Below are 18,082 nucleotides of genomic sequence, written 5' to 3' on the forward strand. Positions count from 1 at the left end.
AAGCCAAATCTCCAAATCTTCTCTGGAGTACAAAACTGGCAATATGCCTAATCTGCTCTTAACAAAGCAACAAAGATATATTTTAAAATAAAAAAGTATAACTTTCAGTGATGAAGTGTAACTAATCCTTTTTGAGAAAAAAAAAGATAAATCCCTTTTGAAAACTAAGTTTGAAATATTGTCTTTCCACCACTGAAGACAAAATAAGTCCAGTCGAGCTGGAGTACTCAGAAGGGATGTGAATAATTATGTTCTGCAAGCCTCTAACCTCCTAATAGCTAACAGATGACAGGCTAACCGTTTGCTAACGGTGGGAGTATTGCATCTCTTTGGTAGCAGTCGGGTTAGTGCTACTGTGGGCTATGCATTGCTTATCAGAAGAGCCAGGTAAAAATCAGGGCAATTCTATCAGGGTTCAAGCATCTACTTGTCAGAGACAAGTCACTACTCAAACTCACAATACCATGCTCAGTTACCCATTGCTTTTATTATAACATCTTGATCCTCACCACGCAATCTTTGCTCAAAAATTTGATTCAAATTTCATTTATAATCAAGGATCAGCTTTATTCACCACAAACAAGAAAAAGACTGCAGATGCTGGAAATCCAAGCAACACACACAAAATGCTGGAGGATCTGAGCAGGCCAGGCATCATCTATGGAAAGAAGTACCTGTACGTCTACACGGATTAGGAATTTGCTGCGATGTGTTGGTCAAGATGTGACATGCAACAAAAATCAAATACAACAATTAGAAAGAATAAAGAATTACATATAAGTTAGAGGTTAAAGGACAGATATGGAATAAAATGTACATGAAAATGTAAATGCTAGCACCTATTTATCATGTAAACAGCATTATAAAAGGTGGTTTAAAGTGTTTGCTGTGCAGTGGAGTGTTTGGGGTAATAGATTGGGGCGGGGGGTGGCTAATAGAATGGTTGATCAGATAAACTGCTTTGGAGAAGGAACTTTTAAGAGGCCGTGAAGTTTTTGTTTTAATAGCCCTTTCGCACTTTCTAGAAAGGAGCTTTGCAAAGGGCAGTTTGCTGGGTGGGTAGTGTCCGCAATGATATTTCCTACCGGCTTTTTGTCCTGCAGTGACTGTAGGCTGCAAGCAATGACCTTTTCTGCTGACCTGACAGTTCACTGTAGTTTTTGCATGTTGTGAGTGGGTGCAGACAGCAATGGTTGAGATGAGGTTGCTCTCTATGATGGCAGTGTAGCATTGCACCATTATGTCTGGAGAAGATGGAGCCTTACCAACTGCTGCAAGAAGGAATCTTCTTTTCTGTGAGTAAGAGGCCAGCTAATTATTTGTACATGAGAAGTGGCAGATGGGACCACCAGCAATTTTAGCTTACAAGATGGAGATAGTTCTTAAAATTTGCTGATCGTAAAATTACATATGGTACTGCCTGCTAACAGATGCCTCAGCCCAATACATAGTGGGCATATCCCTGCATATTATCGGTTGTATCTTCATCAGGTGTTGCCTCAAGAAAGCAACATCCATCAAAGTATCTCCACCATCCAAGCCATGCCATCTTTTTGCACCTACCACGAGGTGCAGAAGCCAGAAGTCCATCATCACCAGGTTCACGAACAGCTAATTCCCTTCACCCACTCAGTTCTGAGCCAACCTGCACAACTATATTCACCACCTCAGTATAGCAACACCCATGACCACTTTACACGACAATGAACTTTGCTTTCGACACACACAAAATACTGCAGGAACTCAGCAGGTCTGGCTGCATCTACGGAGGGGAATAAAGAGTCGACGTTTCGGGAAGAAACCCTTCATCAGGGCTGCAAAAGTAGATGTGAAGTCAGAGTAAGAAGGCGGGGGGAGGGGAGGGGAGGAAGTGGTACAAGGTGGTAGGTGACAGGTGAAACTGGAAGAGGGAGAGGGGTGAAATAAAGAGCTGGGAAGTTGATTGGTGAAAGAGATACAGGGCTGAAGAAGGGGGAATTTGACAGGAGAGGACAAGAGACCATGGGAGAAAGGGAGGGGGAGAGACAGTAGAGGGAGTTGATGGGCTGGTAAGGTGAGAGAAGGAAATAGGAATGGGGGGGGTAAATTACCAGAAGTTCGAGAATCAACTTACATGTCATCAGGTTGAAGGCTACCCAGACAGAATAAAAGATGCTGCTCCTCCAACCTGAGAGTGACCTCTTTGTGGTAGAAGAGGAGGCCATGGACTGACAGCCATCTGGGTAGCCTCCAACCTGATGACATGAACAGACACTTCTCGAACTTCTGGTAATTGCTCCCTCCCCCTTCACCATTACTTCTGTTTCTCCCATGGTTTTCTAGCCTCTCCTATCAGATTCCCCCTTCGACAGCCCTTTATCTCTTTCACCTATCAACTTCCCAGTTCTTTACTTCACTCCTCCCCCTCTCCAGGTTTCACCCATCACCTACCACCTTGTGTTTCTTCCTCCCCTCCCCCCACCTTCTTGCTGTAGCTTCTTATCTTTTTTTAATTCCCAGTCCTGATGAAGGGTCTCGGCCCAAAATGTCAACTGTACTCTTTTCCATAGATGCTGTGGTCCTTCTGCCAATCACCTTAGTTCCAAGCTCTCTTGTTCTCAACCTTTTCCACCAACCGAGATACTGCCTGGATAATTCATAAACAGTGATAAAAGGACACAAGCTGATCATCTAAAAGCTCACTCTGCTACTGATCAGAATGGAGTTCTATCACTCTATACAAATTATACCACCTCACCAGTCTGAAATGTCTTTCTACAGTTTGCATTTGTCCTACTCGTATAGAAACATAGAAAATAGGTGCAGGAGTAGGCCATTCGGCCCTTTGAGCCTGCACCGCCATTTATTATGATCATGGCTGATCATCCAACTCAGAACCCTGCACCAACCTTCCCTCCATACCCCCTGACCTCCGTAGCCACAAGGGCCATATCTAACTCCCTCAATGTTTCACATCCTCAAGGATCGTCAACTTTTTGTGGTAGGGAGCCTTGTGTGTTCCTGAGATCCTAATGGCAATGCTATCGGGAGTTTAGCCTTCTAGTGCTTAGTTTGTGGTAGTGCCACCCATGACAGTAAGGTCAAGGGGGAGGTTTCAGACCGAGCAATCCATCCACAAACTCAACAGTAGAGCTGGTGGAATTTGATGACACATCCCAATGGCAGTGAAGGCAGAGGAAGACTGCAGCCATTCACCTTGCACTCCATGCCACCGAACCTTGACCCCGATCAAGGGCCGCGTGATGGCTGCCCGTGCATCAGCCTCCCCATGTTAAACAAAGTTACACTCAGGCATTCTCCATTAAGGGTATGCACTCTAACATTCCAGAGCAGAATTTGTGGATCCTGGATTGGCCTTTACAGCCTCAAGGACACACCAACAGACAACTCCTTAGGAGAACAGCATACTCAGGTGTTCGAAAAACTACTGTTATACACTCAGTGGCCACCTAATTACACACATCTGCTCGTTAATGCAAATATCTGATCAGCCAATCATGTGACAGCAACTCAATGTGTAAAAGCATGCAGATGTAGTCAAGAGGTTCAGTTGCTGTTCAGACCAAACATCAGAATGGGCAAGAAATGTGATCTATGTGACTTGGACTGTGGAATGATACTTGATTCCAGCTGGGCTGGTCTGAGCATCTCAGAAATTGCTGATCTCCTGGGATTTTCACATACAATAGGCTCTAGAGCAGAGGTTCCCAAACTGGAATCCATAGACCCCTTGATTAATGGGAAGGCTCCTTGGTTAATGTTAATGAGAGAGGTCAGAGGAGAATGCCCAGGCTGACAGGAAGACGACAGCAACTCAAATAACCACGTATTACAACAGTGGTGTGCAGAAGAGCATCTCTGAATGCACAACACGCCAAACCTTGAAGTAGATGGGCTACAGCAGCAGAAGACTACGGACATACACTCAGTTGCCAAATTGTTAGGTGAGAAGGTACCTAATAAAGTAACCACTGAGTGTATTTTAGCTTGAAGGCTTACGATTTCTGCAATTACTTAACTTTTGAAATGTCCAATTTTACTCTTCTGCTTCCAAGGGATATCACTACAGATATTCCTGTGTTTCTAATACAGCCATAGTTTCACTACGGTTCTGACATTCTTCTGATAATGTGGTTCTCCAAAGAAAGAATTCAGTATTTTGTTTCTGCATGTTGGAGTTTCTCACCCTTCCTTTTCAGTCCTGATGAAGGGTCTTGTCATGAATCGCTGACTGTCTATATTCCTCCATGGATGCTACCTGACCTGCCGAGCTCCTCTAGCATTTTGCATGTGTTGCTTTGTTTCTGCAACTGCCTGGTACCACTGGACCCAGACTTTCAAGGTCAAAAGAGAGGAACTGTCCCGGTGCAATGGCTTTCCACTTTAAGAACTCTCCTGAGATACGATGGCCAACCAACACACAACTGCCTTGTCTGCTTGAATCTGAAATAAAACATATCTGAAGGTCTACTTCTAAAATAATTAAAAAGTTATTTGTAGAGAAATACTTGGCACCTGATCAGCATTACTCTGCAATTACCTAATCTACAGTGTAATGCTCAACAGCTGAGTGATGTAACATTTCCACGCAAATCCTTTTATCAGCACTATGCTTCATCCTTGCAAGGCATAGGCATTGGCAGCGTGATGAACACAATGTGTTTTTAACAATGAAGCCGGTTCCTTGGGTATGGTAGCCCAGCCGTTAAGTTATTGGAAGAGTCTCTCAAAACCTAGATGACCTACTATAGATGATAAATCTTACTTTAACTTTGACCAGTCAAGAGATCAACAATCCCCATCTTGGTAGTGAGGCAATCTGAATTCCAATAATTACATAAATCTGGAATTAATAAGATAGGATCAGTAACCAAGAAAATCACTGGACTGTTGCAAGAACCAATGCTTCACTAATATGCTGAATGCAAGGAAATAGCCAGATGTACATGATTCTGTCTCAACAGTGGAAATACAATAATATGCAACCATCTTAGGCACATACATAGCCAGGGAGTCTGCATCTTCTGCCCTGTACCGTAGTAATTAGAGATTAAGGGAGCTAGGGCTTTACCCTTTGGAGAGAAGGAGGATGAGAGGAGACATGATAGAGGTATACAAGATATTAAGAGGAATAGATAGGATGCACAGCCAGCACCTCTTCCCCAGGGCACCACTGCTCAATATAACAGGACATGACTTTAAGGTAAGGGGTGGGAAGTTCAAGGGGGATATTAGAGGAAGGTTTTTCACTCAGAGAGTGGTTGGTGCGTGGAATGCACTGCCCGAGTCAGTGGTGGAGGCAGATACACTAGTGAAATTTAAGAGACTACTAGACAGGTATATGCAGGAATTTAAGGTGGGGGCTTATATGGGAGGCAGGGTTTGAGGGTCGGCACAACATTGTGGGCCAAAAGGCCTGTACTGTGCTGTACTATTCTATGTTCTAATTTTATGCAGCACTGTGCTGTTGCTGCTGCTGCAAAAAAAAGAGATAAATTTCATGACATATGTGAGTGATGATAAATTTGATTCTGATATGGGTCTCTATTGTGGACTGAGAGTGGGAAGGGGGCAGGGAGAGGGGAATCATGGCTGCCATCTGTCCCAGACCACTCCCATGGTGCTTCACCCTCACCATTCCCAACATCCATTGCTCCCACCAGATATAGAAACCCACTTTGGTCCACGTTGGCCATTACAGTACTGTGCAAAAGTCTTAGGCAACCTAGCTATATGTTGGTGCCTAAGACTTTTGCACAGTACTGTTTCTTGGATCCTGATGAAGGGTCTCAGCCTGAGAAGTCTCCTGACCTGCTAAATTCCTCCAGCATTTTGTATATGTTACTGTTAACTCACTTCTGGATGGCCCAGGAAGCTATTTCAGGAGGAAATGTGTGTGGACAACAAAGGGTTGCCCTAGTCAGCAATCTGTCGAGGTCAGAAGTAACCTACATGTCCACCTCTCACCTTCCACCTACAAGAGGCTAACAATCAGCACTATGGAATTATAATATTTTGCAGCACAAGAAGATAAGGAGGTGATGTGTGGATATCAGAATGGCGTAGGACCTGGTAAAGACACAATCAGGCCACATGGCTGGGAAGATGGAATTTGGATATGTTGAAAACTTGACTATTATGGGTACTGGCCTCCCTGGCATTGAGGATATCTTCAAAAGATGATGCCTCAAAAAGGTGGCATCTATCATTAAGGACCCGTCACCCAGGACATACACAACTGATGCTATTTAAAAACAGTTTGTTCTAAGCACAGTGTAATGTCTAACGGCCACATGAGGTGCAGAAGATTGATGCTAGTTAAAAACGTTTGCTAATAGACCCAAATAAGTGAATGGAATGCCAGCTAGTTCTTCAACTTGTTTTTGTTCTTTAAGGGTTATCCCAAATAAGCAGCTGTCCTGATTAACTTAAACGCAAACCTGACGAAGGGTCTCGGCCTGAAACGTCGACTGTACCTCTTCCTACAGATGCTGCCTGGCCTGCTGCGTTCACCAGCAACTTTGATGTGTGTCCTGATTAACTAATGGCCCAATTAACCAAATCCAAAGTATATTTCATTGTAATTTATAGTTTGTTTGTGTGCATTGCAATGTACTATTGCTACAAAGTAACATATGTCATGGCACATGCCAGTGATACAAAACCCAATTCTGAGCCCCAGGTAGAATGCAGCTCCTCATCCTGGGCCAATGCAACTGGACTATCAGCATAGACAAAGCTGGCTAGCACACACAAAATGCTGGAGGAACTCAGCAAGTCAGACAGCATCCTATGAAGAGGAATAAAGAGCCAATGATTCAGGCCGAAGCCCTTCACCAGGACTGGAGAGGAAGGGGGCAGAAGCCAGAAAGCTCAGAAAGCTGGTTAGCCAGGTGGAAGGAAGCTGTGAAATGCTTACGGGGTTGAGGGGAGTAGAGATGCATCTCAAGCTTAGCGCCCGGATAAGTGTCTCCCACTGAAGAAGACTTTTACCCGACTGTGTTCAATATCTAGTTCTCTAAACAAAAGATGTGAACACTACACCAAATTTTATTTTTAGCAACTGTATAGTTCCTGAACCAGATTTCCTTTATTCTGATTTATCATCGGGCCAAAGAGAAGTTGATGGAATTGATTAAGTATAGAGAGTATCATTTGAACATCGAACAGAACAGGACAAGGCCACTCAGCCAACTATGTCCGTGATGAGGATGATACCAACTTAAACAAATCCCATAGTCTATTTCCCTCCAACTCACATGCCTGTCTAAATACTTTGCTTTGTATCTGTTTTCACCACCTCCCTGGCACTGGGCTCCAGACCCCTATAAAGCCACTTGCTTCTCAAATCTTCCAACAATGACAGACAGACAAACAATCAAAATTTTATGAGAAACTGTGTGCCCCTGTGCACACACACAAACTCACAGTTTCCAGGAGGTGCTTGTTTGCAAAGGTGTGAAGCCCTGTGCCTCTATCGTTGCCTGTTTCACCCTGATCGATACCTTTGCCCAACCTCCAAGGCTCCCACGATCATCAAATCAGAGGCATACAGGGCAAGCACAACTCCTTAACTCTGCCCAACAGGGTACACAGTGACTGGTGTCACTTGCCTTCATTTCACGTACACAGTTTGCAGGCAGAAGAGAATTCATGACTTCAGACGTCCCCTTTCCTGGAGCAGATCAGGTGAATCCATCTGTTTTACGTTTTCAATGGTTTTTTCACTTACATCCCAAGTGACCACCTTCCAACCCTCCAGTAATCCATTCTGATGTGCTCCTTCACACCCTCTTCCTGAAGCTTCTCTGCTTCCAACTCCAGGATCACTCCCTAATATCCATTAGTCTCTTCCCCAAACTACTTCAAACCACTTCAGACACCCGTCGATCTTTCCTCACTCCATATACGATATATTTAGAGATACAGCATGGTAACAAGCCCAGTTACACCCACATGTCCAATTAACCTACTAAGTTAATCACAATCTTTGGACCGTGGGAGGAAACCGGAACACCCAGAGGAAACCCACATGGTCACGGGGAGAACATACAAGCTCCTTATAGACAGCGGTGGGAATCAAACCCCAATCACTGGCGTGGTAATAGTGTTATGCTAACCTCTATCCGCCCATGCCCATGAAAACAGGTGATGCAGAGCACCCCTCATTGGGCCCAAAGACGGCAACAATGCCCAGGATTGTTTTGTTGAGATCATCAGAACACACAAGTGCAGGTTCCCCACACCACCTTCACATGCTGAAGAACCTGAGCTCAAGTTAATAAACGTTTAACGAACAGTCCACAGTTATGACCGATTTTGCAGCCGATTGCGAGTTCCACTATACCTAGTTCATGTGCGGTGGTGTAGGCTGCCTGAAGACCGTTATCTTCAATCACAGCGCAGCTCCGGCTTTGGTCACACATGGTGCCAGTGTCCGCCACCCCAAGGGTATCGCAGCTCTTGTGGCCACAGATGTCCTGCAAGGAAGAAATAAGAAACAGTTCAAACACACTCCCTCCAAAAGAAAAACTAATGAGCAAAACACCCATGTTACACATACTTATCATGTTTTTCCCGCTGACTCAGTCGTAAATTGTTTAGTATCTGTGTGGAATAAATAAGAGTACCGAAGACTGGTGAATAAATACTACTGACGTAAATTCATAAGACATAGGAGCTGAATTAGGCCTGCTCCAACATTCCATCATGACTGATTTATTATCCCTCTCAACCCCATTCTCCCGCCATCTCCCTGTAACCTTTCATACCCTTCCTAATCAAGAACCTATCATCCCCAGCTTTAAATATACCCAAAGATTTGGTCTCCACAGCCATCCATGGCAATGAATTGCATAGATTCACCACTCTTTGGCTGAAGATATTCCTTCCCACCTCCGTTCTAAAGTTATTTTGAAGCTGTGCCCCCGGTCCTAGACTTTCCCGCTATAGGAAACAAACTCTCCACATTCATTCTATCTAGGCCTTTCAATATTCAATAGGTTTCAATGAGATCTCCCCTCAATCTTCAGCAAGTACAGGCCCAAAGCATTCAAATACTCCTCATAAATGATGCCAAACACTCTCTCATTAATAATGCCACATAACTGATTCATTAATAACATTTTATTTATTTATTCAGAGATACAGCACAAAACAGGGCCTTCTGGCCCAATGAGCCGCACCACTCAGCAACCAACCTATTTAACCCTCGACTGACCACAAAACAATTTACAATGACCAATTAACCTACTGCCAGGTACATCTTTGGACTAAGAGAGGAAACTGGCGGAATTGGAGGAAATCCACACAGTCATGGGGAGAACGTACAAACTCCTCACAGACACCGGCAAAATTGAACTCTGAATTCCGACGCCCCGAGCTGTAACAACCGCTACGCTACTGTGGCATCCAATTCTTTAGTATCTGTCTGGAATAAATGAGAATAACAAAGACTGGTGAATAAATACTACCGACATAAACTCCAAATGCAGCACAGACTAGGAGTTCCAGTAAAGATGGGAACAAATGTTCAATTAAAACGTTGTTTTACCAGCTAAACATTTAAGTAGCACACCGAGTGATATTTCAATTAAGCCTTTGTGGAATACACTAGCTGGCTGCTGTCACACTCAGTTATGCTCCCTTTCAAATCTGCAATTTTGCTGGCTGGCTGCCAGACACGTTCTTAGAAAATACAGTTGTGTATCAATCAAATCTACCACTTTCAAAAAGCACAATGGTAAAATAAAACCCTCATCCAATCAACCTGACATCCTTAAACTTTCAGATAGAGGACAAAAATTACTTCATTTTTACATTTGGCTTTATGCAAATACTGTTTACTTACAATACAAACAAAGAATTCCTAACTTCTAACGAAAGGAACAGAACACCGAGGACTAAAGGGATTAAATACTCTGCTTTGGCCAAAACATTTAGGCTGTTGGATCCAATTGCCATTAAACTGATCAGAGGAGTTGCTACAACTTCAAGTAGAACATCCTACTATTTCCAACTTTTAGGAAAAAGTACTCTGTGTCTCAGAATAGAAATTTGCCCTGAAAAGTTGCGCGATGGAATCATCCATTTCAAAGCTTTAAATCTTTAGTAACACTTTAATCTTTCCATTCCAGTGGGATAATTAGTGTTCTGGCATTCATTGGAATGTCTATTTGAGTACATATTTATTCATCACTATTTTTGCTGATAGATGTTTTTCAACGTGTAATAATTTGGTTAGTGATCTATTTGGGTACATTTGGATATTTGTGTACTTGTCTTTGGGTATTTGTCTCTGTGGGTACATATTTATCCATCAGTGTTGTTGCTAATAGATGTTTTAGAATCTCACTGCAGAAAGGTCACATCTTCTCACCAAATTGCAAGTTAGCCACTTTGGAATGTTTACACACTCCCTGTCTGTCACAAAGGAAAACTAAATAAGGTTATGGAGCCAGCAGGGGTACAAATCTACTGGCTGCAGTTAATAAATTCTCTCATTACCCTCCACAGATCAGGCTCTGAAAAAAAATCTAGCAGATGTAGAACTTGTACACTCAGGCATTTACCTGTGCATTGACCAGAACCAACACCTTTAGCAGAAAACCAGCATGGGGCATTTGCTATTTCAGAAGCTCAGAAATAGTCCCACATCTCCTAGCTAAGCAGAGAGCTTAGATAATTATATCCAGGGATGGCATGAGGTGTCTATATAGCTACTCTTGCACTGTCCTTATTAAAATCTGGTTGCCTGTAAGATTTTATTTTTAAACATGTCAAAATATAACTTTGGATTTCCAACGTATCAATTATATTTCGGATAGGAAAGTGGTTTGGGCTACTGGTCGGTCTCTCAACCCTACCGCTTAACCAGTCACCTGTCTCTCCTAAACTGAAACCCCGATTCACCTTGAATGAATAGAATAAAGGACCATGACTGATGGTCAGTTCTCCATTTATTGAGCCACACCGCTCAGTACAACACAGATTAACCGCAAGCAGCGGGTATTGTTCACAGCCTGAACTGAACCACAGTAGTTCCAACTCACCAGACATTTGCATCATCTCCCTCCCCCATTTCAAGTCTAACAAATCTCTTTACCTGAACCAAGTCACAAGAATCTGGACCGCGGTATTGTGTAGAGCGAGACACCCCAGTGTGTACACTGTGGAAGACATTTCTCCCATAGACGATAATCAGCAGCTAGCTCTCCGCGCAATGTACGCATCAGAACCCAACATTTACGCGGATAATTTCGGCGTCAGTTTTGTCCCCGAATTACCCTCCCGACTTGCGAACTCCCTCGAACTACCAGCCGGGAGCGGTGATCCAATGGCAGGACTTGGGAGCCGAACTGCCTCCAGGATCGGGATCCTGAGATACGGAAACCCCGCGAGCACGGCACCTCCTGCGAGCGCAGCACTTCCCCGAACCGCTGAACTCTTTCGCCAGCCCCATCTCCCCGTGCTGATCGGGTCTGGAGCACGGACCCTCCCGGGACACCGGTAACCCCTTGGACCACCGGGGAGAAAGGATCCTGCGCCTGGATTTCGGACTGCCTCCTCCTGTCACTTCGGGGAGAGTTCAGAGATTGCCGGGGATAGGAGGGGGTTTTGCAGAGAGAGGGTGGTGGTGGAGATCTGCGGGTCACTAGAGGAGACAGTTGGGTCCGGGGTGCTGCGGAGCTCTAGACCTACAGACCGAGACTGGAATCCCGCGAGAAGCGGAAGAGGGAGATGAGCACCAGGAGTGGAGGAGCCCAGGGTGCGGGAGACATGAGACATGAGGCAAGAGAAGAAACGAGGTCCCAGGATGGTGGGGAGGGGGATATACCGGGGAAAGGGAGATGGGCACCAGGAGTGGAGGAGTCCGGATGCCGGAGACGTAAAACAAGGAGCAGGGGGAGGAGTCAACAGAGAGAAGGAGCGAGGTACCAGAATGGTGGAGAGGCAGAAATCCCGGAAGAATGGGAAGAAGGAGATGGGCACCTGAGAAAGAGGGAGTGGTCGGGAATCCTAGGGTGCTGAAGAGTAGAGGGTTGCAAAGAAGGAGAAACGGGAGAGAGAGTGTGGACACCGGGAAGAGGGTGCTTCCGGAACACTGGAAAGACAATGGTCCCCAGGAAATGGGCACCGAGAGAGAAGGAGCGAGGGGTCCCGGGATGTTGGAGAACGTGCGGTGGGGAAAGGAGAGTCCCGGAGAAGGATGGAGTGCAGCGAAGATGCAGATATAGGGAGAGAAGTGTGTGAGTGTGGTGTGGTGTGGTGTGTGTGTGTGTGGGGGGGGGGTGGTGGTGGTGTTGTTCTCAGAGTGCTGGAAAAACGAGGGTCCCAGGAGTGTGGGCACATCGGGGGATCCCCAGGAACAGCAGCAACAACGCGCGCAGCGCGGAACGCACCGTTACGCACGCGTTAGGATTCGAAAGCTGGAGGAGGGAGAGGAGAGGATAATGGTGAAGGGGCGAGTGGACTCCACCAGCCCTCTTTCAACTCACCTGGCGGGTGAACAGCAGCGCCGTGTCGTAGTGCTCGGGATGCAGGTCGCTGGGCGGGTTGAAGCGACGCTGCCAGGTGCAGAAACGGCGCAGTGTGAGGCCGGCGTTAGCGGAGACGGAGGGACCCTCCTCGTCGTTCCCCGCCACCAGCATCTTGACCACTACCACGTGCAGCAGGTTCCGGATGCTGGGGTCCCGGTAAAGACCGGCCACCATTGCCATCAGTGTGAGCAGGTAGTGTTCGAGTCCGTCGCCGTGCCGCTTCGCCATCGACGCGTCGGCCACCAGTAGCGTCTCCATGAAGCGCGCCTCGGACACGAATCGGCGAGCGCGGCCGTCCGGCTCAATATGGGGCGGGCGGAGCGCTGGCAGGACGGGAGTCGACGGGCAGCCCCGCCACTCCAGCCGGTGAGGGCGCCGTAGCGAATGACCATCGGACCGCGGTTCGATCAGGTAGTCGTATCCGCCGGCCGAGAAGGCGCCCCGGATGCCTCCGCACAGGCTGACGGCTGCCCGCGACCCCCGGTTCCCTAGCAGCCCACCCGAGTAGAAGCAGCGGCGGAGAGACGGTTCGTCCCGCTCCCGGGACTCACCCAAGCGCCGCACGCTGAAGCCCGGGGCCAGGAAGCTGGAGTCGGGTACCAGGTGGAGGGTGAAGGGGGTGCCGAAGGCAAATAGGCGGTAGAGGCGCCGCTCGGCAGTGCCGACCAGCTCTGGGTGCTCGTCCCGCCCGTTCAGCTGCACCGGCGTCACCTCGGCCACGCACGGCTCCTGGGTAGCGGGGAGCAGCGGTTGGCCGAGCAGCAGTAGCACCGTCAGGGCGCCGACGAGCGGGGTTAACCTGCTGGGCATGGCCGGGCGAAGGGGAGGGGTCGTGGAGGGTGTGGATGTCAAACTTCAACGTGTGGATGTCAAACTTCAACGCACAGGATGAGGCGATCGGCAGGCTGGGCGCTAGGCTCCGGCCACTGACTGCTTACAGTGCCGGCACCTCCTTATATACTGTCACCGCCGCCGCCTCCGTGGCCGCGACCCGCGCCCCGCGATCGCCACCGTCCCCGGAGTCGGACTCTTGCGGAGAACTTTCCGCCAATCAGCGGTTGCTTCGCCACGCCCCCACCCACCTTGCTCCCCCCCCTCCCGCCTTTAACTCTTGGGGCGCCGAGGACTAAGTGGGGGAACAGAGAGAGAGGAGGGGAGGGAGAAGAGAGTGAGAGAGAGAGAGAGAGAGAGAGAGAGTGGGGGGAGTGGGAGAGAGGGGAGAGTTGGAGGAGAGGGAGATGGGGATGAGGGAGGACAGCGGGAGAGGAGGGAAGGGGGAGGTAGAGAAGGAGGGAAGGGGAAGGAAAAGGAGAGGGAGGGAGGGAGGGGAGAGATGGAAGGGGGAGGTAGAGAAGGAGGGAAGGGGGAAGGAAAAGGAGAGGGAGGGTGGGAGGGGAGAGATGGAAGGAGAGGTGAGGATGGGGTGGGGACATGGGGAAAGGACGGAGGTTGGGAAGGGAGGGGTGAAAAGGGTAGGGAGGGGAGAGAGAGGGGAAGGGAGGGGGAGAGAGGGGAGAAAGGAGAGAGAGGGTGAGAAATGATAGCGGAGAGAGATAAAGGGGTCGGGAGGAAGGATTCCCAGCACCACTTCAGTCAGTGAGCCCAAGAAGAGACCATTCCTCCCATTGCAACTCCTACCCCACTCCCAAATCGTTCTGGACTTCGCCCTCTGTTACACCCTGCCGGGATGAGGAAACCCCCCTACCACAGCCCGGCTCAGTGCACCAGCCCCGGCAAGGAAAATCGGAGCACCTCAAGACCTTTGCAACTTGGGGATGGCAGGTTTACTCTCGGAGACGCAAGAGGAGGCAAAGTTTGTGTCTGATAAAACGTGGGGGGGGGGGCTTATAAATAGAGAGCAATTAACGTGAGCATTTCAGATGTAAAGGCGTTCAGAACTGAGAAGGTTCCAGAGCTGGCCAGACCAACTTTATGGGGACTGAGATGGTTTGACTTGGAACTCGCTCCGAGCGCGGACTGCAACCGTTCCCAAGCCGGGAGAAGAGAGGGACGGGCCGGGGGAGACTGGAACCCACAGCGCTCTCCAACGGCTGCTTTAACCGGCGGGAACAGAGATCTGTTATCCCGCAGTTCCACGCTGAAACAAGCACCTGACTGAGCGAGGCAAGACACAAGATTCAAGGCTGTTTATTTAATCAATCATCAGTACACGAGTGTAAAGGAGAACGAAATAATTGTTATTCCAGATTCAACGCAGCATAAAAACACAATAAGCATAAAGGACACAAAAACAGCACAATAAATATCGGTATAAAACATTCCTATATAGCAGAATCAGGCTTAATAGCAATGCCCCTTATCATGGTTCCTTCAGGTTGTTATAGCCGGGGGTGATAATGGGGATAAGCTCCCACTACCTATTAAATGCTCCCAATGGTGTGCGCCTTTGACAACCAAGTCCAGCTCCTGGTCTTCACGTGTGGTATAGCAACTAAGCCCGGCGGAACTGTTCCTACTGACAGGAGAAGGGACAAAGGTGGGTTACTGACGCCTTAAAACCTGTCGCTTCGGGCAGATGGGGTTTGTCAGCCGTGGTTGGCAGGTCATCGAGAAGGAGAACTCTGATCTCAAACCTCGGCTGCCTTGCGGAAAGACTTCAGGAGTAAACCCCGAGGGAAACATCTGGAGCTGGAGTCCCTAAGATAGTTCTACATTGAGTTTAACGTTTACTGGCGACACCCGCGACGCTGCTGGTGCCAAACTATATCGGTCTCTGTCGTTCCTTTGGGTTTATCGGATCCGTGGAGAGGGGGAGCTTGCTATATGGGCAACAGCTCGCTCTCCATATCGTACTGCCCAGGCTTGTGTATCTACTCAGCTAGGATGCAACATCCACGGTCGACCCTGAAGCGCGTCCTTAATTACGGATGCCGCCTTTTTGAGGGATTGCCTTTTGAAGACGTCCTCGGTGATGGGGAGGCTGGTGCCCACGATGGAGCTGGCTGAGTTTACAACTTTCTGCAGTTTTTTTCGCCGATCTTGTGCAGTGGCCACTCCATACCAGACGGGGATGCAACCAAATAGATAGATATATACTTTATTGTTCCTGAAGGAAGTTACAGTGTCACAGTAGCATTCCAAGTGTACAGATATAATTATTAGAAGAGAAGTAGAAAGAATAAAAAAATTAGTAACCCCAAAGAGGGTGTCACCACTTCCCCGCTATAGGTTGACTCATTATATAGCCTGAAGACCAAGGGTAAGAATAACCCCATAGAGCTCTTTAGAGCAGCACAGTTGTCTCAGTCTAGTGCTAAAAGTGCTCCTCAGTTCAGCCAAGGTGGCAGACAGAGGGTGAGAAACATTGTCCAGAATTACCTAAAACTCCTTATGTAAATGTGTGTGTGTGTGTGTTGTCTGAGTATGAGCCTGAAAACTACCACTGCAAGCCTGTTTTTCATTGTTTCTGTACCTCTGTGGTTTACATATCTCAGAATCCCAGATACCTTGTTCTTTTTTTCCTCTTTAAGGCAAAGTGGTTGTTTTATGAATCCATATGCCCCATTTCTTGTCGTAACAACCTTCATAGCCATTATCCAGATCCTCATAATCAATTCTTCAAAGCCTTCCACTAGAGCTGGTTGGAGAATTATCAAATTGAGTTTATTGCCATGTGCACCAGGTAAGGTACAACAAAAGTTTTACAGCAGCGTCATAGGCACCTGGGTTCACTCAACACACAGAACGTAAATTATACAGAAATCATACAAGACTGGGCAAAAGAAGAGGAGACAGCAAAAGGGGCTGCAGAGGGTTGTAAACTCAACCAGCCCCATCACAGGTACAACTCTCCCCACAACTTTAAGAGGTGGTGCCTCAAGTAAGCAATGTAGATTGTTAAGGACCCTCACCATCCAGGACATGCCTTCTTCTCATTACCATTGTGTAGCAGGTACAGGAAGACCCACACTCACTGTTTTAGGAACAGCTTCTTCTGCTCCCCATCAGATTGCTGAAAGGCCCATCATCCTATCTATCATTATTCATTTCCTGCATATTTTTTTGTAATTTATAGTAATTTTTATGTCTTTACATTGCACTCCTACTACAAAATATCACATTTCATGTCATATAAGTCAGTGATTATAAAATTGATTCTGACATTAATACAAAAACACCACACGAAGTGCAGACTTTATTCGGTGCAGGAGGCATGTTCACGGTCTTCTGCTGCTGTAGCCCATCCACTACAAGGTTCTACGTTTTGTGCATTCAGTGATGTTCTGCTCACTCTTGTAATGCGTGGTTATTGGAGTTACAGTTGCCTTCGTGTCAGCTTGAACTATTCTCCTCTGACCTCTGATTAACAATGCATTTTTGCCAAAGAAATACCACTCACTGGATTTTTTTTGGTGTGTTTTTCACACCATTCTCTATAAACTCTAGAGCAGGGGATCCCAACCTGGGCCACCTGTTGGTTAATGGTAGGGGGTCCATGGCATAAAAAAAGATTGGAAACCCCTGCTCTAGAGGTTGTTGTATGTGAAAATCTCAGGAGCTCCAAGATACTCAAACCATCCCATCTGGCACCAATAATCAGTCCATGATCAAGGTCACTTGGACTACATCTCTTCCCCATTCTGATGATAGATCTGAACAACAACTGAGCCTCTTGACCATGTCTGCATGCTTTTATGCATTATGTTGCTGCCACATGATTGGCTGATTAGATATTTGCATTAATGAGCAGGTGTATAGGTGTACTTAATAAAGTGGCCAATGAGTGTAAGTCCTTGGTCATGTAAGAAGTGGTCTGTACTGTTCAGTCGATAGGGCTATGGTTGTGAATATTCTGTTTGCCACAAGATGGTGCTATTAACGAAGAATTCCAAAACAGGGATAAATCGGTTGTAAAATAATAAAATGCATCCAGTTAAACAAATCTTTTATTTACATATTCAATGTCCATCAACGATATTTTAATTTCTGACATAAATATGATAGAGTTTTTATTTTTATTTCTTGTTCAAAATAAGTTGCAGAAAGTTGTAAACTCAGTCAGTTCCATCATGGGCACTAGGCTCCCCAGCATCCAGGGCATCTTCAAGGAGCAATGCTTAAAAAAGACGGCATCCAACATGAAGGACCCCCATCACCCAGGACATGCCCTCTTCTCATTGCCACCATCAGGGAGGAGGTACAGGAGCCTGAAGGAAGGCCCACACTTAACAATTCGAGAACAGCTTCTTCCCCTCTGCCATAAGATTTCTGATTGGACATTGAACCCATGAGCAATACCTGCAATACCTCACTTTTTTTTCTCACTTTTTGCATTACTTATTTAATTTAACTTAAAAAAAATAGATTTCTTACTGTAATTTTAAGTATTTTATTATTACGTATAGCAATGTACAGCTGCTGCAAACAACAAATTTCACGACATATGCCGGTGATATTAAACCTGATTCTGCTTCTGGATTAAATGAGGAGAGTGTGTGTGTGTGTGTGTGTGTGTGTGTGTGTGTGTGTGTGTGTGAGGAACAGGGCTTGTTTTGCTGTTATTGTTCTGTATTGTTCTACTG

The 18,082-nt window shown here is 46.7% G+C and overlaps 1 protein-coding gene across 1 annotated transcript in view; it reads right to left on the bottom strand.

Moving 5' to 3' along the window:
* LOC134340735 (A disintegrin and metalloproteinase with thrombospondin motifs 8-like) overlaps positions 1 to 13,533 on the bottom strand; it is a 42,068-nt gene extending 28,535 nt beyond the window's left edge. The window contains exons 1-2 of the mRNA XM_063038201.1: positions 12,498 to 13,533; positions 8,348 to 8,480 (exon numbers count right to left, since the gene is read on the bottom strand). Of these exons, the coding sequence (XP_062894271.1) occupies positions 8,348 to 8,480; positions 12,498 to 13,349 (985 nt within the window). The 5' untranslated portion in view covers positions 13,350 to 13,533. The remainder of the gene's footprint in view (positions 1 to 8,347; positions 8,481 to 12,497) is intronic.
* Between the last annotated feature and the right edge of the window lie 4,549 nt (positions 13,534 to 18,082).

The sequence above is a fragment of the Mobula hypostoma genome, chromosome X2 (assembly GCF_963921235.1).
Source record: "Mobula hypostoma chromosome X2, sMobHyp1.1, whole genome shotgun sequence".
NCBI classification, from domain to species: Eukaryota; Metazoa; Chordata; class Chondrichthyes; order Myliobatiformes; family Myliobatidae; genus Mobula; species Mobula hypostoma.